General features: G+C 35.8%; 1 protein-coding gene across 1 annotated transcript; it reads left to right on the top strand.

Annotated features, from left to right (window-relative positions):
* Positions 1–380: 380 nt before the first annotated feature.
* Positions 381–25142, top strand: LOC144451030 (DNA replication ATP-dependent helicase/nuclease DNA2-like). The gene is made up of 30 exons (XM_078141788.1): positions 381–428; positions 1096–1143; positions 1610–1670; positions 1933–2064; positions 2324–3675; positions 4447–4586; positions 5590–5664; positions 5963–6124; positions 6781–6805; positions 7464–7526; positions 8532–8617; positions 9606–9734; positions 10242–10365; positions 10792–10893; positions 11319–11439; positions 12304–12448; positions 13395–13571; positions 14140–14247; positions 14704–14841; positions 15269–15391; positions 16078–16172; positions 17299–17400; positions 17678–17793; positions 19343–19471; positions 20627–20820; positions 21685–21886; positions 22412–22498; positions 23511–23600; positions 24113–24310; positions 24957–25142. Exons 1-30 carry the CDS (start codon positions 381–383, stop codon positions 25140–25142), a joined length of 4758 nt encoding a protein of 1585 aa, XP_077997914.1.
* Positions 25143–25641: the final 499 nt, after the last annotated feature.

Below are 25641 nucleotides of genomic sequence, written 5' to 3'. Positions count from 1 at the left end.
TTGTTGTATATTTAAGTTTTTCGTGAAAACGACGTGTACCTCAATTATCTTTTGACATGTTTGCGAACTTGACCTTTGAATGACCCCATATGACCCTGCTATGACTCGAGCTATTGCAAAGGATGCTGGTACCTAATATGAATATGGCGGGAATAACAAACATGGCGACCTGACGACACGTCATTATCAAGTCAGTGCATTCAATGAATGTTGTGACGATTGCTTTATTTGCAGACGATATGGCAACCATTAACGCCTCATTTGACGTTGAACTGAAACAGTTATAAGACGCTGGTCTGTACAGCAGTCGAAGATATCCAACTATCGACGGAGCGGAGTCACGGACCGGAATCGGAGTGGGACTCTCTCACTCCTCAGACATGGTGAAGCCAGATAAGAAGCGACTTGGTGCTTCGGGTAGCAGTGCCGTATGTAGTTTAAATTTGATTGTTTTATAAGTCAGTTTCCATTTGCATTTTATCCTAACAATTGTAACCGCCTTAAATGTTGGTCTCCTGGGTTTGTTTACAGTTTGGATGGTTTTGTTTACAAATTATCCCATGTTACACCGCGCCACTGCAATGCCAGTCAAAATGTTGCATGTACACGTTTTAGCAGGCCACGTACATCAAGGAGGTAACAGTACGATCTCTTGAGTTACAAATGTACTTGTACCATGGAGGTAGAAACGTCCTTCCTACCTCTATTCCTGTACGCATATGAAACTTCATATCGGTTATCATGCGTCAGGCACAGGTCAGGTCAGGCACAGGTCAGGTCAGGTCAGGTCGTTTAAGAATAGGCTTGTTTATGGGGGTCACACAATGTCATAACAAACAAACATGTAAAGATGATATTTATGTCTAAAGTTAGTCTTAAATGTAAAAATTATTCTTAAAAAAAATGAGTTTTCTTATTTTCAACAGTTGATATGTTTATTTTCTTGGAATGGTAGAACATTGCCATTGTCTGCTAGTATGGCTACATTGTTTCTTCAGTGTAAATACTTTCGCACTTCCATGATTGTTTAGGGTTTCACATTTCATACCACTACAAGGTGACAATATGTGTATATCTTGTTATATTTCTTTACAGACCCGATCTACCTCACAGACTACTACTATACTAAACTTCTTTGGAAAGGTAGGATACTTGTGCATTTATCACATATATAGAATAAAGAGTAAAGTGTTTCTGGCCAAGACATTTCGCTCAGGCTTTGCAGGGGCTGATGCGCCACAGTCACTAATTGTCACTTATATCCAGTCACATGACCCAAAATGTTAATCAGAACAGATGTTTTTGTTTTTGGTGTCTCTCACTGGACTTTTTGAGAGACAAGCACAGATACAGTAAGAATAGTGTGAAAAGTGATTATTACTTCAGACCTTGTCCATCTTAAGACATTCATAATTTCTAAGAGGGTAGATTTTCCCTTTCCTTTACAGAGGGTTATTCTCATATCCCTTGAAGTCATGTAAATGATTATCAGAAGGTAACAAAACACAGTTTGTAATATTGTATGTCTTTATTACAAATTTACGATGCATCTATTTCCTTTTGGGGAGACATGAATTTGTTATTCATTTTATTCTTCATTATTTTATAGAAAGCAGAAGAAAACCGATCCAGTAAATTGTTTACCACCCTTGGAAAGACATCTGTGGCAGGTACTAATAACAGACTCAAGTTCATGATGAATGCCAATTCAGCATAATTGCATTATTTACATTCATGAAAGCCTGCAATATGCAGCAAGTACAAGTTGAATGCAATGATACAAATAATCACTGGTATACAATTAACAATACAAAAGCATTAGATAGAAACATTAATTTTTGGTTTTGGTCGATTTCATGCACAATTTCTTGCAGCACTATATTTTCAATTTATGATTGACGGAAAAGCATTGTTTTGTCATTGCCTTACCAGGACAGAAAACGACATCAGTACAGGTTACCAGTAAGACAAAGTCTGCAAACCCATTTAAATTACGCAAACCTAAATCAGTCCAAGGTCAACGTAAAGTGGAACAGGAAAGTCCAGAAAAGGAAGATATTTCAGGTAAGACATACTTTGTAAATCAAGTTAATTGTGTGGTTGTTATACTTAGTGACTCATGGCTGTCTATTGTAATTTGTCATGTTATTCTAATCGAGTATGGTTTAATGTTTGTCACTTTAACAACATGGCCATCTATTAATATGATGTTTTGCTCTAAAAACACTTTCACAATTTTTCAGAAATTTCATCTACACACAAATTACAATTTTTCTGTAGTTTTAGATTTACCATTAACTTATTGTTACTGTTTGTGTCATAGTGATTGGTGAGACACCAGAACGTCAAAGAGCAAAAATAGATAAACAGTCAGTTTCTAGGCCAACCAACTCCAAACTAGAAAAGTACTTTGTTCCAGAAACCCCAGACAAGAAATGTGATAGGACTGTTACTGCGCCCTCACATTCACCTAGTGAATATGTGTCCAAAAAACTTTCTCCAGATGTGATAGTGTTAAAGGAACTTCAAAATCCTGGCAACACTGATGAAGTCACAGTAGACAAACAAGAACATTGTGGCAAACATGATATGACAAAATGGAGTCTTGAAATGGTGAAACCTGATCCTGCATTATTGCAAAAATTTAAAATTAAAGGCACAGAGAATAAGAAGTTTGGGAAGGTTGTTAAAGATAACATCTGTCATAATAACAAAAATAGATCTATGGGAAATGAAAGTACATGTAGACGATCCGAGGAAGAAAATGAACAAGAATACAAATGTTTGGATGTAAGTGATACTTGTCACGACATACAGGAAGAATTGGAAAGTATGGGGTATTTGGTTGGAAACAGCGCAGAGAAGAATGCTGCCCTCAAGTGGCAGTCTATGGAAAGCATAAAAAGTACAGTGGTAGGAGGGCACAGCAAATTCAAACGCGTGTCTTGGAGCGGTGCAGTTCTCGGTAAACGGTCACCGGTGAAAGGAATCTCACCACTCAAAAAGAAACAAGCATCACAGTCTGTGTATGTTAAAGATAAACGTCAATCAGTGAGATCGCTGATAAATGAACTTAATTCTGATGATACACTGACGAAGACAGACAGTGTTTTGACGAGTACTCCTGTTAAAACTACAAAATGCCATGACGATGATAAAATGTTACAGTTGGGTAGTCCTCTAACTCACACTAATTGCATTCCACCTACTCCAGAGACTAAAGTTCGTAGTACTGGTTACCATGGCAAGCCAGGTCATGATGACCTAGATAGTATCCCAACTACACCTCCAAATAAAGTCTGCAGTGCCAGTTACCATGGCAACCCCATACTTGAAGACATAGAGAGCATTCCAGCAAGTCCGCAAGACAAAGACTACAGTGGCAATAGTTTCCATGGTAACTGCAGACTTGTTGAGAGTAGTAATGCCAACACAAGTGGTAATCCCTACTGCCTTAATACGAGTGATGAAGTTCTTGGTGATCTGGATGACAAAGATGGTGGTGCCTGTTCCCATGACAACAGTTTAGTTGATGAAACCACTGCAGAGAACATGATAGTTGGAAGCCAAACATCATGTGATGTCTCAGACCTCTGGGGTTCACTGAATGAATCTATGCTTGCTGCCCTTGATATGGAAATATTGGATGAAAGTAACCAAGGGTTTGACAACAAGGTGGGTTTTGATTGTCTATAGTAGTCTCGACACTAAGCACTAAGCAGTGTGCCCTATAAACCAATTTGGTATGCCACTAACGCACACAATTTCTAGTGATGCACCAAAATTTGGTGTTCCCCTAATCTCTTACTATGTGGTGACTCGCAAGAAATGCCAGTTTTTCTCATTTTGACTCACAACAACAAAATTTGGCTATCGTTAGAGGGCACACTGCTGCTAAGGTTTGGGAACTCAATAATTGATTGAATGAAAGAATGAAAGACATTTATTTCACCAGATAACAAAAATAAGCTACACTTTCAAAGAACCCACATATGACAGATACAAATGGATGGGGTGGGGGTGAGGGGGGGGGGGGTTGTAAAACTTGCATGTACATGTATTTCTATATCGTGTAGAGTAATTTTGGTGGGGAACACCAAGAATGTATGTGGACAATTCAGCTAGATTTTACAGACTCGCCATCATTAATAGACTAAGATACATCATGTTGTTCAGCCCTGTCAGGCTTCTAAACAGTGAGTGGTAGCTGAAAACTGATGGCTTGAATGTCATATCTTACAGACTAGTAGTACAGATGTGAGTGGTAGCTGATAGCTTGGCATGAATGTCATGGTATCTGATAGCGTGGCATGAATGTTGTATCTTACAGATTACATCATTACAAAAACAGTGTTCTTGAGGTGCAAAGTAAAACTAGTCATGTATTATTCTACAGTTTATCATACTAATCCATGTAGTTTTCCTTCTTTTTTTGGAATTTATCAGAGTCAACCTTGTAATCAGAGTCGGAATCAACAAACCCCTTATAAGCAAAGCCAGAGTCAACCAGACTATGATAGTTGGAGTGAGAAGCCACCGTTTCTTCAAAATTGTTACAAAGTATTAAACAAAGATTACAAACCAGGGTAGGTTACAATTATAATCCATCATTTCTCTGTCTCACTTTTAAGTGTATTCATTCCCATGGTCCATGTTATTTTAATTACATTTCATGTTTCACTAAATCAAAATCTAAAGACAGATAATGATCTCTGACTCCATTGTAATACTCGCACATGAAAAGATGTGGTGATCATGATTTTTCTGTTGCAGCACACACTGTATGGAATAACAGACACAGTAACATATATTGCTGTTATCTTAGTTTACTGACATTAGTAATTGTGAATTTATACATATTGTAGCAAATGTCATACACCCCTACATTTCAGGAAATGTATTGCACATGTAGATATCCTCTGTTAGCATGACAGTTCATTAGATATATTTTTTTACAATGATTTTTTTACCAACGTCAAGAGTCAAATGGTTAATTTATGCAGATGTCAAATGCCGAGCAAATCTAGATGGTAACAATGGAGCTTTAGAAAATAGTTGCTCCAGAAGAAAAGAATGATCCCTTGTACAACTGCTGACATTAGACTGTTAACAAGTGGAACCTATTACAGACAGGGAAAGTAAGCACATGAATTGGATTAATAACACTTGGCTCAGCATGTTGGAACAATAGAGACTTGTATTACACACCATGGTTTGATAAGAACAGTTTTATGGCCTCTTTATGTGTACATGAAATGTCAGGGGAACTAGACATTTGTTTGTGAACATGAACTATTATGTAATGTGGTCATAAAACCGTTCTTATCAAATGATGGAATGTAATACAAGTCGCTGTACTTCAATACATGCTGTGCCAAAAGTTATTAATCCAATTCAATTGTTCTTAACCAGTTTGTAACAGGTTCCGTTCATCCACGGTCTGATGTCTTCAGTTGTAATCCTTCTTAAGATAACACTAATGTTATCGGAATTGACACACAGCCCTTTATAAAAAGATTTTTTTTTTCCCAGTACCACTTATAAACATGGTCAACATAATTTTTCATTATATTTTTTCCTCTATTCCAGATTACTGACTTTACAGGTCTGTCCTGTATATTGTAATGTACAAAGTGAGAAGACACTACTTCTGAAAGGAGTATGGTAAAAAAAACATTTGTTAATCAGGGACACGCCAAATACTTTTTTTTCAACAAAATATAAATTTATAGGAAGATGGAGGGTTTGATTGCTAGGCCATCATACATGCATCAGTGTGTTGAAAACATAAAAGTGTAGAAAAAAAGAACAGAAATTATAGAAGTTATAAATACAGTTACAGGTACATGGAATGTAAAATAGATAGAAGTAGATTGATAGGTTTTGTTGTATGATATTTAGAATCTAAATATATTTTTTGTTCCCTTTGGCTCATAATACATATTGATTTTCCTGATTGTAGGTCCCAGACTTTGGTAGACGTTGGTACCAATGTTTGCGTACTTGGAGACTTTGATGATACCGACAGGTGTACTGTTGACCAAAACAATAACTTTGTCATAGTGGAACCAGATCTATTGCTTAGTGGTACAAGTATTGCTTCAAGTATCCGATGTATGCGAAGGTACAGTTGACTGTTACGTTAAATTATCTGCTACATAAGTCACTTGTGTTTTGTTAGCCATTAGATATTCTCCCTGAAGTGTTTAACAATATCATGGATATCACTTTAACAGTTGATGGTGATGTCCTGTAATGTGAAGATTACTTCTAAATGTTATTGAGTGAGAACCTGATTCGGAAAAGATGCAATAAATTATGTTCCAAAGATATGATGCATGTACTTACATACGCATGCGTACTCCTACGCAGCACACACACACACACACACACACACACACACACACACACACACACACACACACACACACATACATACACAGATACACACACAGACTCACACATATATGTGCACACATACGTATATACATACATACATACATGCATGCATGCATGCATACATACATACATACATACATACATACATACATACATACATACATACTGTACATACATACATACATGCATGCATGCATACATACATACATACATACACATACGTAAATACATACACAAACACATACAAATATACATACACACATATACACATTATACATTGCACACACACTCACATACACACACACACACACACACACACACACACATTCACATTCACACATAACAACTTATAGTTACACATACCTGTCTTTCATCTTTCAGATCAGTTTTAAATGAAATTTTCAAGGTAAGACCCATCAAATATTTCTATGTATAACTTGTTATCTTTTGCTTTGAAGTTATACAAAGTTGGTCAAAAAGTATTTTTGTCACACCCTATCTCCTAAGATTGGCACAACATTGGATGTGAATGTGGATTTTAGTGTTTTTGTCTTGTTAGTTGTACTGATGTATTTTAACAACACCACGGCATAATCCTATTTGATATTGATATTGTTATGGTTAATAAAGTATTCTAATCTTTATTTACTGTGTAAACAATAACTATACAGTCTTAGTATACTTTCAAATTAAGATTATGTAAATTACAATGTGTACAAAAACTGAATATTTTCGGTCCAACAATTTAATAGTAGCTGATGTTTTGAAAGTAATATATAATGTGTAATTATATGTGGTAATAAACTTAACGGCCTGGATATGGGTTTTGCAGACCAAGGTTGTATGGCAGAAGGGCCCAATATTAGGAGGGCCTGCAAGCCATACTACCGATGTGCACTCTCTTCATTAAATTACATTGGAAGAGATACTGTGTGTATGACTGACCAAATAATGCAGTGTAATAAGGACGACATCTTCTAAGTTTGAAAGCTATAGAATTTGTAGATTTCTTAGACCATCATGTTGTCGAGTGTGTTTTATGTGGTAATATTTACACTTGACAGGGTACAGACTTTAGTAGCAAGGCTATGGCATGTGGAACACTACTTCATGATGTCTTTCAACAGGTAAGACTTGGGATGAGTTCTCTGTATGTTGTTGATGGTGTCTTTATCATCACTTTATGGTGTAGCAAAAAAGATTAACACAATGTAACGATATACCTGTCGCATATGGCCGAACCCCATGATGTGAGAGTGCAAGTGTGGTGATCTCGAGGTATTTATTTGTCCATTAGTGAGTTGTTAGGGTGTTCTCTGTGGCATCAGCAACTGACAGTGTAGCAGAAAATACACCAGGCAGAAGTGGAAATACCTTGAGTACTATCACTTGCATACATGTGTCATTGCCATGGGTTCTGTTATTAGTTTATGTTTAAATGAAACTATGACTTTCATTTGCTAATTGACCACATTAGAAAAGTCACATGCTAGGCTTGTAAATAAACCAATTGAAACAGTATACTTTTACACTTGATATGAATGCTATAAATGAGTGTAGCACATAGAGAAAGTGCTTTACTTCAGTGTTACTCATAATATGAATGCTATAAACAAGTGTAGCAAAGTGCTTTACTTCAGTGTTACTCATTGAAATATGAATGTAAACGAGTGTAGCACATAGAGAAAGTGCTTTACATCAGTGTTACTCATTGTAATATGAATGCTATAAACAAGTGTAGCAAAGTGCTTTACTTCAGTGTTACTCATTGAAATATGAATGCTATAAACGAGTGTAGTATATAAAGACAGTGCTTTACTTCAGTGTTACTCATTGTAATATGAATGCTATAAATGAGTGTAGTATATAAAGACAGTGCTTTACTTCAGTGTTACTCATTGTAATATGAACGCTATAAACGAGTGTAGTACATAGAGAAAGTGCTTTACATCAGTGTTACTCATTGTAGAATGTACTGTCTTGTGTATGGCTCTCCCTTAGAAGCTGTCAAGTGCATATGCCATATTGCATTTACTGAATTTCTGGCCATTTCACATGTAAATATTGCAATTTAGAGGTGATGATCTGAAAGATAGAATCTAATGGCCTATTTTTGATATGTTTATTTTAAGGCTATCATTACTAGAGATTTCAGTAAACAAGCTGTTACCAATATCATCATGACAACCATTGCTAAGCAACCACATTTGAACAACATGTAAGTACAAGACTAGTTTAAGACTTTAAGTGTTGGCATTTTGAAAATATTTGTGTGATATCCAACATTTAAATGTAGTTTTTTTTTTGCATATTTTAGATCAAAGCTACCGATAACTGGAGTATTATTTTTTCTTATGGACAACCAAACATAATCACTGAAAATTATTAAAATTGTACCTCATATCGATATTATCCATAAGTAGTACAGAAACAGGTTGAAATTACGATCTCGTTGGGGTGCTGATTTTGAGGGTGTAGACATAAAAATCAACTTGATTGGATATATTGCACCATTACTATGTGTACAGCTACAGAAATATGTTTACTTAGAAGTGATTCAACTCTCCAGGGTGTACAATATTATGATTAAAGTCGTTATATTGAACAAAACAGTTTCAAAGAATGTTCCCATTACGGCTAATGCAGCTTCAAAATGCAAAGAGAAAGGTAGTAGAATGAGCCAAGCATAGTATCTAGGAAACACAACCAGAATTATGAACGTGAAACAGAAAGGAAAAAGCTAAAAGAAAAATATTTCCTCCCTACGGCTCAACATCTGAATTCGTTAATGTCACATGATGTCTGCTCAGTATGAACACTTCAATCTAGTTGTCTGCTCAATACTTTGTGTGGAATTTTGCTTATAAAATTTGGTATCTGATTCTCATCTGTATATTAAAGCAGCAAACAAATACAGTTCTTTGGATTTATGTAAATTAGTCTTTCTCTGAAGAGAGTATTGTTTGTACATGAGTGAAACAGGATTAATCTTTTGTTTCAAAGACAAACTAAAAAAATTTTACCTAAAATTTCAAGTAAATATTTTCCCGTTTGTGTTTGGATCAAAAGTCAAATATAGTATTGTGGTTTACCAACTGATATTAATTTTTTTTTTTTTTAAATTTATTTAAAAAAATTTTATTTAAAAATTTATTTAAAAATACATTCCTTTCTAAATCAATGTAATGTTATATAAATGTATTCAGGTTTGTACTTGGACTTCAGGAATCGGATATGCTGGAGACTGTAGAGCCATACATGTCATCAATTGAAGAGTGGGCTAACATTTATTTTCATTCCACACCAAGTGTTAAATCTAAAGTGAATATAAAACTGTAAGTACAGTTATTCTATCACGCTGCTGTCTGTAATAACTTTCTGAACTCTTTCAGTCCCCATACAAACCATAGAAATGACACAGGCTGTTGTGAAATTGTATATCATAGTAACATGTCGGTAATTGTGGTTGGCAATCTTCCTCAGGAGAAAAAATCGGAAACCGTTGTGATGGAATTACTTTATTTTTGTCTTCAGATGTACTTTGATCGGTTTTCACATTCAAAAACTCTGGCAAAACTCTCAAATTGTATTAACTGCTGTGATACTGTACTCTCATACTATGTGAATAAAATGATATTTTATTCTTACAAATTAGACTACAGTATCACAGCAGTTTGTACGGTAGGAGTTTGACAATGACTGCTGGTTTTTAGACAAGTGATAGTGAATGGTGAAATAGAAGACAGTAACCTGTTGAAAACGAAAATGATGAAAAAATACTCAGGAGTTGCAGACTATGTCCCATTAAGTTACAGACAGTGTACATGTATTAAATTTTACAGTCCAGATAAAGACAAGTCTGACTCATACAGAGTTAGTGTGTCTGACATCCGAGATATTGAAGATAACATTTGGTGTCCAAGGTGGGGTATCAAAGGAAAGATAGATGTTACAGCTGAGGTCAAGGTATGTATGTACAAAGTCTAAGAAGATTTAGAAGCCAAATTTTCAGCCCAAAAAACAAAAAACAAAACAAAACACCAACAAATAAACCAACAAAAACAGCCCACACATATGGATATCAGACTATTTTCCAAAATTTGCCATGGTGGCGCTCTACTTCCTGTCTGTGTGTACCTTGGGGGTATACATGGTATAGGTTACTCAGTTAATCATAGAGCACTGCTGCTTTCCTTGATGTCTGAACAATATGAAAAACATCCTTGATGTACATTTCTGCAGAATACCAAGGGACAAAGCTCTTAAGAACCGGCACTTTGAGGTGATGATACCCCCAATTTGAGTGAGGGCACAATTTCCTGTTTGTAGTCTGGATTTGCCTAGTATACTTGTGCTATAGAGTAACTTGTTCTGTGTTTCTGTATATTGTAGATTCATAAAACTAACACACATGTCAAGAATGTTGATACACTGGTACTACCATTGGAGTTGAAGACTGGAAGAGAAACCAACTCAGTTGAACATCGTAGTCAGGTAAAATGGACTTGCTGGGGTGGGGGTGGGGGTGGAGGGCTAAAGACATTTAATAAACTCCATTCAGTCAATACATTGAAATATTTTTGTGACATTGTCATAAATCTTTTACTACTTCATTTGAATGATTTGTTTCATTAAGTTGATATTTAAATTATTGTCCAAACCATGATATTCAAATAGTTCTGCAGCTTTTGAGTGAGTAATTTTGAGTTGATGACAATGTGTGTGTTCATGTATTTGACTGCATCTTTCAGTAAAACTTTGTGCAGTTCAGGAAATATATCTGAACTTACTGTTTCTACATTTCTTTGTTTCAGTTGATGTGGTACAATTTAATGAGTAAACTGATGTTTATTTATTTATTTATTTATTTATTTATTTATTTATTTATTTATTTATTCATACATATTGGTATATTTCAGTTGATATTGTATAGTTTAATGTTGTCGGACTTCATCCAACCAGACACTGGTCTTGGGCTATTGTTGTACTTAAAGACTGGATCAATGCTATCAGTAGCTGCCAATCACATGGACAAGAGAGGTAATGTCTTGTTGTGTCTTGTCGTGTCATGTTGTCTTAATTGTCCCTTACGGAAATGGTCTATAGTATTCCTAAAAGATTATTCTTATGATATCTTATAGTATTTTGGCCCCTTTCTTAAAGGAATACTTTACAATTCCTATAGGAATTAGGATAGTCTTAAAAGAATCTTTTAGGACAGTCCTATAGGAACGATCAGTCCTATAGGAATCCTATAAGAATATTATAGGTCTTATAGGAATCCTATAAGAATACTATAGACCATTTCTGTAAGGGTTGTGTTGTGTTGTCTTGAAATGTCTTGGTTTGTCGTGTCGTGTCGTGTTATGTTGTGTTGTGTTGTGTTGTGGTGTGTTGTGTTGTGTTGTGTTGTGTTGTGTCGTGTCGTGTCGTGTCGTGTCGTGTCGTGTCGTGTCGTGTCGTGTCTTGTGTCGTGTCGTGTCGTGTCGTGTCGTGTTGTGTTGTGTTGTGTTGTGTTGTGTCGTGTTGTGTCATGTCGTGTCGTGTCATGTCTTTTCATGTCTTATCTTATCACATCTTGTATATTGACAATTTTGACAAGAATATTGTAAACTGCACAATGGCCCGATATGGATTAGAACAAGCTTAAACCATCGAAGGGTTTCTGAAATGATATGTAAGATGTAATGAAAAAAGCAGTGGTAGTTACTATAACAACTGACTGTCATGTGATCACTATTCTGTTGCTGTACTACTTATAGTTACAGTAGACTACTAGTGTAATGTAATTGACATATACAATGTTTATGAAAACAAAAGCATTAGGCCTTCACCCACATGAGGGCGCTAATGCACTGCCATGAAGTATATGAAATGATGATATTTTTGTTGTTTCTACTACAGAATTGATAAATCTACGCAATCAGCTGGCTTACTATATTAATAAAAGAGTAAATACAGACCAAACCTCACAATTTCCTGATTTGATTGATGATGATTTTACATGCGCTCGATGTCCACAGCTACAGAAGTGTGCATTACTACATAGGTATAGTTATACATTTATACATGTGTTATCGATGAGGATCGTTGTTAATTTAAAAGTTATTTATAACTATTTCATTTAGTGATGTCATTTCAAATTTTACTAACTGGATATGAAGTTAGAACTGGAATATTAGTTGTACCCTCTAACTGTATTCCTCAGCTAATACTTGCATTACTAGACAAAATTATGGTTCAGTGTATTGGATGCTGTGATAGTGTTACCTGACCCCCCACCCACCCACCCACCCACCCACCCACCCACCCACCACCACCACCACCACCACCACCACCACCACCACCACCACCACCACCACCACCACCCTTCTGTTACCAGGGTTCCCGAACCTTATTAAAACTGTTGTTGTGTATAGACCCTCCACCGACTATCCTATTGGTGGAAGGTCTATGCTGAATTCAACTGGTGTCTGTCCATGTAATTTAATTCAGGTATACCCTATGTTTGTGAAAGTTAATTCAGGTACACCCTATGTTTGTGAAAGTTAATTCAGGTACACCCTGTGTTTGTGAAAGTTAATTCAGGTACACCCTGTGTTTGTGAAAGTTAATTCAGGTACACCCTGTGTTTGTGAAAGTTTGGTACTTATTTATTATGTTATGTCATACATTTGTCATTTTGTCGCTAACTTTTGTCATTTTTGAGTCAAATTGACAAAAACACTAACCAAAGACCTATATTGTCCTGTCATTTTCACATAGAGTCAATAAGACTGTAAGATACATCATTTCACCCAGCCTGCATTTGTCTTGTGAGAGGGTTTGGCTGATGTGTGAGGGCGCCCTGTCATGGTATACCTTACAAACTTAGAGCACATAAACCAAAGATCCTACCAAAAGCCATATATAAACCAAAGACCAGTGGTCTGCTTGTCCTTGTCATAGAATCAAAGTACACCAACCAAAGATCTGTGTTTTCATTACCTTTGTAGAACCGTTGACAAGGATAAATCCCAGGTCTCAGAAAAAATTGAAAATCTGCTATTTGAAGAAGTTGGACATTTACAACCAATAGAGCTGGAGTACTTCACTAAATGGTACACGATGTGTAGACTGGAGATGGAAGAAGTGAAAAGAAGTGTGTTTTGGACAAAGCCAGCACAAAAAAGGTTTGTAGTTTCCACAGTGTACAAATCAAAAGATCTTCATAACTTTTGAAAATTGTCATAAAATGCAATTCAGACAACTGAGACACCTCAGTTGAGATATAGTCACTTTAGTGTGTCACCACTGAGATGCTGCACTGCCCATTTAAGTACTGCACTGCCCATTCAGATACTGTACTGCCCATTCAGGTGTACTGCCCATTCAGGTACTGTACTGCCCATCCAGGTTTACTGGCCATCAAGTTCAGATACTGTACTGTCCATTCAGACACTGCACTGTCCATTCAGACACTGCACTGTCCATTCAGATACTGCACTGTCCATTCAGATACTGCACTGTCCATTCAGACACTGCACTGTCCATTCAGACACTGCACTGGCCATTCAGATACTGCACTGTCCATTCAGATACTGCACTGTCCATTCAGATACTGCACTGTCCATTCAGACACTGCACTGTCCATTCAGACACTGCACTGTCCATTCAGATACTGCACTGGCCATTCAGATATCATACTGCCAATTAAGAGATTGTGCTAGATTTTCCTTGTAATTGAATTATTTCTTTCAGAGAAAAAAATGGTAACTGTCTCAGCAACATGGTGATGTATGGGCCAGTTGAGAAATGTATTGATGGACAATTTGTGTGTGTATTTCAACGACAAGATGAATCTGTAAGGTAAGATATTATAATTATATGTTTCACTGTACGAACCAATTGAACAATGTATAGGAATTTACCATTACATAAGATATCATAGTTATGTTTATTGTACAAGTAGTGATAGGAGTCACTTCTTAATCTTGCAAAGTTTAACTGTTTGACCACGTTTTATCTTATTTCAAAACTAACACATATACCAATACAAGCAGCCAATGTATAACTGTTGCAGACAGTTTTTAAAACCATCTCTGATCAGAACATTGTTTTGCCAGTGGTGGGAACTTAAAACTGGTTTTGAAGGTGCCAAAAAGTCTTATCTCCTTATCATAGAGTAGGGTAGGGTAGGGTAGGGTAGAGTATGTGATGCGTGTGCTGACCAGAAACATTTCTCCTTTTTTTTGCCTAATAGATAGGTACATTTATACTTGTCAATACTCGGTGAATCTTACACTTGTTATTATTCTCTTCCAGGTTGTTGCCTGTGAGCAGTGTTGGTATTTTAGTTGGTGATAGACTAGTCATAAGTCTACAAGATTTGACAAGAATTGCACTTTGTAATGGAACCGTCACCAAAATTGATGATGAAAGTGTCACTGTTATGACTGAAAAGTAAGTGGTGTTGTTTCTATTTGTGTGTTCAGAACATGTATCTCTCCACTCCACTCCTCTCCTCTCCACTCCACTCTACTCTACTCTACTCTACTCTACTCTACTCTACCCTACTCTGCTCTACTCTATTCTAATCTTATCCATCAAATTTATAGCACGCCAGCATGTAGAACCATAGTGTATTATTCATTGGTGCCAGTAAGGGTCAATCCACACAAAATACTTTTTTGAAGATATGTGTCTTTAGTTTGTTCTTGAAAGTGTTCAGAAGTTTTTTAAGAACTACCAGGAACATGCTTTCATGTCACAAATGTTTGAATGAATCAAGCTATTTCAGTTTTCAAACAAATTGTTCTCAGAGGTGTGGTAGTTGATTATAAAGTAACTTTATCCTCATTTCATTTCATTTTGTTTTGTTTTATCCCAGGGATCTGAGTATATTTTATGACAGAGACTTCACAGTGTACAGACTAGACAGATATGATGGATACAGTATGATGTCATCAAGTCTTAACAACCTAACACAGATGTTAAAGTCTGAACCGCACAGGTATGTGATGTAAAGATGGATTGATTGATTGATTGATTGATTGATTGATTGGTTGGTTGGTTGCTTGATTGCTTGATTGATTGGTTGGTTGGTCGGTTGATTGATTGCTTGCTTGCGTGCGTGCGTGCGTGCGTGCGTGCGTGCTTGCTTGTTTGATTAATTGATTGATTGATTTAGTATGATGTCATCCAGTCAATATAACATTGGTGTTAAAGTCTGAACCATGCAGGTATGCAATGTAAAGATTGATTGATTGATTGATTGATTGGTACAGTATGATGTCATCAAGTCTTAAAGGGGAACACAACTCCAGGAAATAACGATATTTTCAAAAATTTTGGGTCCTGGAGAGTCATCTCATGATTTTACACCAGATGAATTGCAGATTCGATCCCCGTTGATGCCATTTTTCTTTTTGAAAGGCAGAAGTCCTTTGGCAAGATTTGAACCACTACTGTGCCCCAATCACCTTGGGACCTGGTAGGATAGACATTGCAGTGTGAATGCTTTTTAAGCCTATTCTCATTGCTGTGATGGATTTTATGCTCCATGTGGAGGTGAGGAAGTGTAAAGTGCCATACGTGTTATACCACTATAGGTCTGTATTGGAGGTAATAATTGTAAATGAGTTGGAAAACACTATATAGAAAGATAACGTTATAATTTGGAATGTTTATTTCTTGCAGCATTCATTTGAGTAAGTTGATCATAAAGAAAGAGAAACCAGAGTTTTCATCAGATGGTATGTTTGATATGATTCCAAAACAAGTCCATGAGACAGGTAAGGACCAATTCTTACTTTAAATTCAAAATTGTCAAAATATTAATAGTTTTGAGAACTGCCTACATTGAGGGCACTCGGTCACTAACACAAAGTGTTGATACAAACATGACTATTCTGAATAAGGTAGTACAGCTAATTTTGAAGGCAACTATAAAGAGATATTACAAAAAGGTACAAAATATTTATCGCAAGTGTGAGAATAAGGACCTTCAAACTCTATACAAGATCATTGTTATGTGTCTGGCATCTCGTTCTTGCATCCTCCTGATGTGGACAGGGAGTGGTTCTCTGTTTGAGATTAAGTGTCTGTCATCTTGTTCTCCTCTGCACCTGATGTGGACAGGGAGTGGTTCTGTGTTTGCGATCAAGTGTCTGTAATCTCCGGAATCATGGCTGAACATACACGAGGTGTTTTGTCTGTGTGGAGTTTGTACTCATGTTCAAATCAGAGAGTCAAAATACAACCATTGTGTTGATGCAAATATTGAAAAATTGTTAATAAAGTTTAGAAATAGTCTGTAGTGAAAACAAGACGCTGCACACAAATATATGAAGTGTTTCAAAAGTTTAAGTTCTATGTTGATACTGTGACATACACAGATGAGCTTGCATCTATAGGTGAAAACAAGTTGCATATATTACTGTAGGAACGTTTCTAAGTGGCTAAAATCCTTGGGCAAGATTTGAACCACGACTGTGCCTCAGTCCACCCAGCTGTATAATTGGGGATCTGGTAGGATAGAGGTTGCAATGTGAATGCTTTAATCCTATGCGCTTATAAAGGCTGCAATGGATTGTATGGAAGAATAAAGGGCTGTTGTGCCACTATAGATCCATACCAGGGGTAATAATTGAAAAGCGCTTTGAGCAGAGTTGGAAAGCACTATATAAAAAGTAACATTATTATTATCATTATGTATATTTAGGTCATGATTAGGATTGTCAAACATTATAGGGGGGGGGGGGCAGTGATTGAAAGAAAGATTGTTCTATCTAAATGAATTTGAAAGCTATCGCTAACTTGTTATTACTGGTAAATCTACACATTGGTTGTTGCAAGAAGAGAGTATGAATTATTAAAATATATAGATAAGACTATAATAATTATTATATATTATTTCAGTTAAAACTATCTTGAAAACAATAAATGGTGACCAACAGAGGGCTATAGCCAATGTTTTGAAGAGTAAAAGTTACAGTTTAATTGTTGGAATGCCAGGAACTGGTGAGTGTTAAAGTTATAACATGTTTCATTGTATTGCCAAAATTTCACACACAAAAAAATGCTAGTTGTTGATAGGGGATTTAGTTTCTTTGGTGTTTGTTTTCTGCTGAAATAAAATACATCAAAATCCTTTTTACCAACTGTTGCCATGCTTACATATACATGTACCCTCATATTAAAATCAATGAAAATGCAACTTGTGTTTTCAGATGTTTTTTCTTTTGTTTTTATACCGAAATATATATATTCTAACATATGTCATTATTGCATTTTGTAGGTAAAACCACTACCATTGTGGCCTTGGTATCTGTTTTGATGGCTTGCAATAAGTCTGTATTGTTAACCAGTTACACACACTCAGCAGTGGATAACATATTATTGAAATTGAAAAGTGTAAGTATATGTTTATAGTATTACACCACGTATAAGGTGATGTGAGGCCATTGATCAGACATCCACTGTTTGGGAAATATATGTAATAATACTGTGTACTTTAATTAAAGGGGAACACCACTCAAGAAAATAAAGGGAGTTTCATAAACTTAGGGTTTTGGAGAATTGTGCATGATTTCACATGACATTCACAAGCCATTAACGGTCCAAGTGCAACAAACCCGCGGGCTTGCCTGACGAAAACGGGTGTCATAAAAGTTGTTTGCATCTCTAAAGCTGTTTGTAGTGTTACTTATAATAGCCTAATAAATTGATAACAACTGATATAAGACGGAGATAAGGTTTGCCTCAATTGACCCACTCCTTAGAAATGATCTTACGCTGTGAACTACACTGTTTACTTGTGTTATGTAAGAGCCCATCATCACATGTGTAAATATTGGTACTCTTTGATAACAAGTGGACTTGCTTCTTTAATGGCTTGTCCCAGTAATGATATCACATAAATTTCACTCAGTTGCCAGGAAACACCGAATTGAAATGCTTTTCCATCTCTCATACTCTCTCAATTGAACACCATTGCTGAGTCAAGGTTCTTGTCAGACATGAATATTTGTTAGATGCACACTGAATATTCATGACTCATAAGTGCTTATTTCCGTCAGATAAATAGTCGTGAATATTCAGACACATCCAAAAATAGATTTTAAAGACACACTTCAGTTGAGGATTCTGGGTGTGAAAAAAGGTGGTCTGACAGAGCTACAGAAAAAAATGGGTTCAGAATAAAAGAACGATCCTATGTAATCCTTATGGCTTCACTGATAAGACGGTGATAATATATACCAAAACATGGAATTGAAACCCTCACCTTTAATACCAGAGTTGATGCATGAATGAAGTTTCGCTAATGAATGAGATGAAAATGTGAATGTGAGGTAATTAAATGATATACATGTATTTACCTCAATCAAACACAGCTTTTTGCTATACATATTTTACAACTTATAACACCAAAGTAAAGTGTTTTCTGTATGTACCACAATGGTTTATAGCATCCATATCAAATGTAAAAGTATACTGTTTCATTTGCTAATTGACTACATTAGAAAGACCACATGAATGGCTTGTATTAAATAAACCAATTGAAACAGTATACTTTTACACTTGATATGAATGCTATAAATGAGTGTAGCACATAGAGAAAGTGCTTTACTTCAGTGTTACTCATTGTAATATGAATGCTATAAAGGAGTGTAGCACATAGAGAAAGTGCTTTACTTCAGTGTTACTCATTGTAATATGAATGCTATAAGTGAGTGTAGCACATAGAGAAAGTGCTTTACTTCAGTGTTACTCGTTGTAATATGAATGCTATAAAGGAGTGTAGCACATAGAGAAAGTGCTTTACTTCAGTGTTACTCGTTGTAACTTTGTAAAGTCAGTGTTAATTAATCCCCAGCTGCAATAAGGTAGTATATACTCAAATAGAAGTTATGGTCAAGGTGAGTCTTAGGTAATACTGTTCTTTGCTATTTTTTCTTGATAGAGTGGAGTTGACTTTCTCAGACTTGGTTCTGTACATAAAATCCATCCTGACTTGCATCAATACTGTGACCATCATCTGAATCAAGATTGTCAGAGTTTGGAAGAATTAAAACAACTCTACCAAAGCAAGGTAATATGTCAGGGTTTACCAAAGCTGGGTAGTATTTGAAGTCAAAATAAAAGTGTTGTAGTTCCGATCACAGTGCACATACCTTTAACTAAATCAATTATGATTTCTTGTTTGAAGGGGGATGGGGAGAGGATATCACATCATTTCTGTTAACTAGTATTAAATTTGATATATGGATGACAAACTCATAGTTATTTTGGATTTTATATTCATAAAACAAATCTACTATATTTTCCTGCTTGAAAAAAGAATGTGAAACAACATATACCGTATAGCAAGTCCACGTTTGTAACTCTTAACACTTTAAGAAGTGACACAGCAACCAATAGGGAACTTGCAATCCAGACTGAGCATGCTCAGACGCAAAGAACTATGGGAATATCTGTAGTTATTGTAATATCTAATCTGGAGCTACTGATGAAGTAAACCTTACACAATAGTCAGGGTGACTATGAATTGATCATTTGTGGTTACAAACAATGTATCAACATTGTTTACAAAACTATGAGTAGTATTTATTACATTTCCCATGATGCAACATTCAACATGGCAGGTTTGCAAGTTCCCTATTGTTTATATTATTTAAAGTAACTATAAAAAACCATCAGTTGTGAAATTTTAACCAATTTTTGATAAGCTGAGAGACTTTCCACTGCAAACTGATAGATGGCACTGTTTATGATTATGCCACATAGTGGTGTGATCATGGAGAATGCTCCTGTAGATCTTAGGGAGAAAGTACCGTCCCTCATCCCTGTTCAGGTTGTATAGGCACCTCTTGATGATGTAGATGGCTTCCTTGATACCACATTTCTGCCTGTTAGACTTCCTATCCCCAAAATGGCTGAGTCGTTTGCAGTAGAGGTTCTTTACTAAATTTCACATTTGTGTAAATTACTGAGGTGTTATTTTGTCACCCAGAATCATTTTAAGTTGCTAGCAGTAATCGATAAAAGTGTACTAAAGCCAGAATATACCTTACTGTATTTTTCCTTTAATTTCAGCCATTTGCTTTCTGTAAAATGACATCTTTCCAAATGTAGTGTTACACACAGCAGTTGTATATTGTCTTTGATATTTCATTTTATTGTAAGTTTCTTTATGAGTAACTTTTCTAACCTGTATTTACTGTTTTTCTACTTTCTTTTCTCTCAGTCAATTGTTGCATCAACCTGTCTAGGGATGAAGCATGTTCTGTTTTCTCAAAGACGTTTTGATGTTTGTATAGTAGACGAGGCATCACAAATCAATCAGATGGTTTGCATTGGTCCTTTGTTGAATGCTGATCGATTTGTATTGGTTGGAGACCATCGACAGTTAGCACCCTTAGTACAGAGCTCAAAAGCAAAGTAAGGCTACTCATGTTCATTATCATTGACAGTTAGTACCCTTAGTACAGAGCTCAAAAGCAAAGTAAGGCTCCTCATGTTCATTATCATTGACAGTTAGCACCCTTAGTACAGAGCTCAAAAGCAAAGTAAGGCTCCTCATGTTCATTATCATTGACAGTTAGCACCCTTAGTACAGAGCTCATAAGCAAAGTAAGGCTCCTCATGTTCATTGTCATTGGCAGTTAGCACCCTTAGTACAGAGTTCAAAAGAAGCAAAAGAAGGCTCCTCAGTTATTGTCAAATTACAAAGTATCTGTGTTAATGTGATCTTGTCTATTGTTTAAAGGTAACATGGGAATTGGGGACCAATTTCATAGAAAATTAAAATTACTCAAATGTCTCCAACTTTGCCACATAAAACTTCTTCCTGGTCCTTTTGAAGTAATAAAAGATATTTGAAGGGGTGACCATCTTGTTTTCAAGGATATTATTATCATGATTATTTTGCCATAGACATATTTGGCGACCATACTGGATTCTAAAACAGCTTAATTTTCATATCATATTGACCTCTATTTCTGAAATTGTACAGTGACCCCTGACCCCTGATTTTTTTCTTGATTTTAACTGAGAATGGGTTGAGTTTTCTTGAGCGAAGTAACAGCAGAGATTAAGACATTCATTTCCAGGATATTTAGTCCTCCGTAATTTCTCTGTGTACTAGATAGTTTGAGGACACAAAGAACTATCGATACAGTATACACAAAACAGTTTGGATGAATCACATCATTTTATAAAATAGTAATACTAAATATTGAACCAAAAATTACAACGTCTTTGTCTGTTACTGTATTGTATGCTTCATTTATTTGATATTTTCAGGTCGATGGGAATGGATGAGAGTTTATTTGAGAGGCTATCTATCCATTCTGACGCTACAACAGAACTATGTATGCAGTATAGAATGAATACTAGTATTATGGACATCAGTAATCATCTAGTGTATGATGGCAAACTACAGTGTGGAGATGAACAGATTGCACAGAGAAGACTAGTGTTGCCAGGATACCAAACATATAAACAAGTATGTCGAAGTATAAGAATGAATGTTCATAGACTCTGGGTTCATACTTAGTAATGAAAATTTCGACTCACAGAACCAAAAAATTTCTTGGAAGTGAATCCCAAATTTTCATTGACATCTCAGCAGTATTGTCAGGGGTGTACAAATTTTACAAATTTTTTGAGATTTTTATTACTAAGTATGTGAAAGTAGTATCAAAAGAAAGTTGTATTTGAAAGACAAATTTGAAAAGTGTTACCTGAAATTTTCGACTGCATATACATGTTGCACTTTGCAACAGATTGAATTGCTATTCAGAATACAGTATGTTGCAGTATTTTGCATGATACAAACTATGCAGGCAGTTATGAACCCTTATTGTGTTTATGTTAATACTAGGTCCACATAGACACATCTTAACTAAAGCCAATTCGGCATCATCAAAAGTTTTATTTGAAATAGATCATGTTAATCACGTTGTAACTGAAATGTATTATGATTTAGAATGATTGATATTTGAATATTTTATTTTAAATTTTGTCACAGAATCTGCAAAGTACGTCCTCTGTGTTGTCATGGTTACCTGAGGTAATTGAACCAAACCTACCTGTGTGTTTTCTGAATACAGATAAGGTAAGTTGAGTAATCCGGAATATAAATATTCATGACTCCTAAGTGCTTATTACTTATGAATATTCATGTTCTGCTATTACATATGCATAATGTGCAGACTCCCATAAGGCAATACATGTCCATGGTAAGTACCTATCATGGAAAGTTCAACTCTGTTTTTCAATGTAATCCCGCAAATCCCGCATAATGTAAGTGACGTAAAATCATACATTTACTGTGCAGAATATACTTTTCATGGTTACAATAATCAATAGGATAGTACAATATGGTTATTTTGGACAGTAAATTGGAAATGAATGCAGGGGTGAACAAATCATTTTGTGAACTGGTGGTCCCTGGAATAGTGCCTTAGAAAATCCAGTGGTCCTGCTAAAAGAATTAGTGGTCCCAGGTCCCACTAATGTGAAACATTAAATCTTACCTATGAATCTGTATATTCAGACAACTTTTTAACATAGTTATCAACAGTAAGGTACTGGTCTGACGGACCAGACAAGGTAAAATTTGTGTGATCCGCCAAAAAAATCGCTAGTCCTGGACCCAGGACAAGTGGATTTGTTCACCCCTGGAATGTGACGATCAATCTGTGTACATGTACTATGTATCATTGTAGACTACATGATCAAGGCCTGTAGACGATGGATCAAAATTTTCCTTTCGTTTCCAATTTACTGTTCCTATGCTGTACTGTCCATACAGTGACTCCCCTGAAACAATGCATGTCCATGACAAGGACCTACACTGTCAATGAATAAGGAACAAGTTTCAAGTCTGTGTTTCGCTGTAATCATGCGCAATATGAGTGATTTAAAATCATTTAATGAAAAGTTCGGAACCTAACGATTATGAAAAATGTTGCTATTTTTTGCCGTTGTGTTCCCCATTGTGACTTTTGTTGTGGAGTCCCTTATCCTGTCAGTAGATAAATTTATCTGGTTTTTTGAAGTAAATAACAAATACAAGTCTTTAATTATTGTTATCCTAAAGACTGACTTGATTCTTATTATTACAGATGCAAGCTTCACACCAAAAACTCCACAACAGTTTAGTGAATGCAGTTGAATGCAGACTGGTTTGTTTGCTTCTAATAGCACTACAGAAGGTATGTATACATCTGTCATCAGGCTCACTTTGTGGAAAATCTGGAGTAACGTTTGTTTTGATATTTAGGTTTTGAGAAATAAATTGTAACCAGAATCCAGTCTGTAACTCTCACTGCCTTGATTATGATTGACTCAATTCTGTCTGTTATTTTGCTAAATTTTTAGAAGCCTGGTAACTTTGAGGGTGAAAGCTGGTAAAATTCAGAGTGATACATATATTTTGTAATCCATAACAGCAAATGTTTAAACCCCTCCCCCTCCCCAGTACTCCATCCCCTCCCAATCACCCTATCACCTCCCCATCACCCCATCGCCCCCAAGAAAAAAGAACAAAGTAACTTCCTGTGAATTTTAAGTGGGAATAACCAAGGGTATGTGATAACAATAACATATGATCATCTACTTAAGAGAATGTTGCAGTTCATGCTAATATATGCAAATAATTATGCAAATTAGCAACCTGGTTATTTGTGGAGAACTTTGAATAACATGTGATTGTTTACTTGGACAGAGTGGATGTGATTTCAGCTCCATAGGTGTAATAGCACCATACACTAAACAGTGTCAGTTAATCCACGACCAAGTATCCAAACTTGACTCTTCAAAACATTTAGAAGTCAGCACAGTTGACAAATACCAAGGAAGAGATAAAGACGTCATCATTTTATCATTTGTTCAAAGTTGTGCTGTTAAAGGTCAAATGTCAAAGGTCAGTAACACACAGGTCAAAATGCAAATGAGGTAGTCAAACAGTGAGAAAACAAACTTCAAAAGGAATGACACTTTAAAAGACCCAAGCCTACATGTAAACAGTTCCTGTTATGACAATGGCAGAGGAACTATCGACAAGCTATTAAAGACAGACATAAACCATAGACAGTGGAGAAGAATACGATGCGCAAATGCAGTAGACATCAAAGGAAAACTATTAACTGGTCAATAAAAGTCAATAATTCCATTGACACTGACACTGTTTATGCATATATGCATATGCATATAAACTAAAATATTATTATGACACAATCGCTGTTCCTTATGGGGGACATATTGAAGTTCATTAGTGTGTACACACACTATCTTGAGTACAATGTGATTATGTGTATAGCTACATAACCAAGGCATAGCTATGATCGACTTGTGTAGTCTACTTTATGCAACAACACTTAGCGTCTATCGTAGTTTGCCTGTATCTTGATTTCCATGGTAGTATGTTGTGTGTGAGTACTCTTGTATGTGAGTACTGTACTCCATGGTATACATTTGCTGACAAGTATCTAGGAATTATTTTGTTACGTAAATCACAGTCTCAGACCTTTTTTCAACTTATAAACAATCTCTAATTTTTCTATCCACAGGGGTATGGTATACTTCAAGACATACGACGGTTAAATGTCGCTATAACTAGAGCCAAGTGTAAACTTATCATGATAGGAAGTGTTAGCACTTTGTCTAACTTTACACCGCTTGAGAAGTTGATAAGCTATTTGAAAACAAGACGAATTATATCCTTTCCTATAATAATAGTACCAACAGAATTATAATGTGTTAGAGACTTTGCAGCAATTTATGTGTTGTCATCTAATAATTAGTCTGTAAGGTACACCATGATGGGACGCCCTCACTCATCGGTCAACCCCTCGCAGAGTGAGTGAGCGAGGAGGCCGGTGAAGGCAGAATGGCATGACGTATCTTACAGTCTAATTAATAATTTGTCCTGGGAAGGGGATCACTTTTGATATCTTACTGATTCTTTTTATACATACATGCATTCAAGCAAAAGTAAGGCCAAATAAAAAAAAGTTATTTGGTTCCGGTTACCCAACCCCACCTAGTTGTTCACGCCGACCCTAAACGAAGCAGTTCTAGTATCAATGAGATTGTTGAACTTCATTTTTGCATTTCTAAAAAAATTTTGAAAACTTTCATGCCTTTAATGATAACAGCTTCTGTATTTACTCCTGAGATGTTGATAAGTTGATAAAATTTACTTCTAAAGTAAGATACAGGGCTGAGTTTTCCGGTACTCGTGATTTTTTTATG

The sequence above is a fragment of the Glandiceps talaboti genome, chromosome 20 (assembly GCF_964340395.1).
Source record: "Glandiceps talaboti chromosome 20, keGlaTala1.1, whole genome shotgun sequence".
Classification (NCBI taxonomy): domain Eukaryota; kingdom Metazoa; phylum Hemichordata; class Enteropneusta; family Spengelidae; genus Glandiceps; species Glandiceps talaboti.
The sequence above is the reverse complement of the archived record's forward strand: the minus strand, read 5'-3'. Positions and strand labels throughout refer to the sequence as shown.

Excerpts from the sequence above, each read along its gene's own strand:
- LOC144451030 (XM_078141788.1), top strand. The coding sequence starts at position 381 with ATGGTGAAGCCAGATAAGAAGCGACTTGGTGCTTCGGGTAGCAGTGCC. Across the intron at positions 14,842-15,268 it reads GTCACTGTTATGACTGAAAA|GGATCTGAGTATATTTTATG; the intron begins GTAAGTGGTGTT and ends GTTTTATCCCAG. Across the intron at positions 23,601-24,112 it reads TTCTAATAGCACTACAGAAG|AGTGGATGTGATTTCAGCTC; the intron begins GTATGTATACAT and ends TTACTTGGACAG.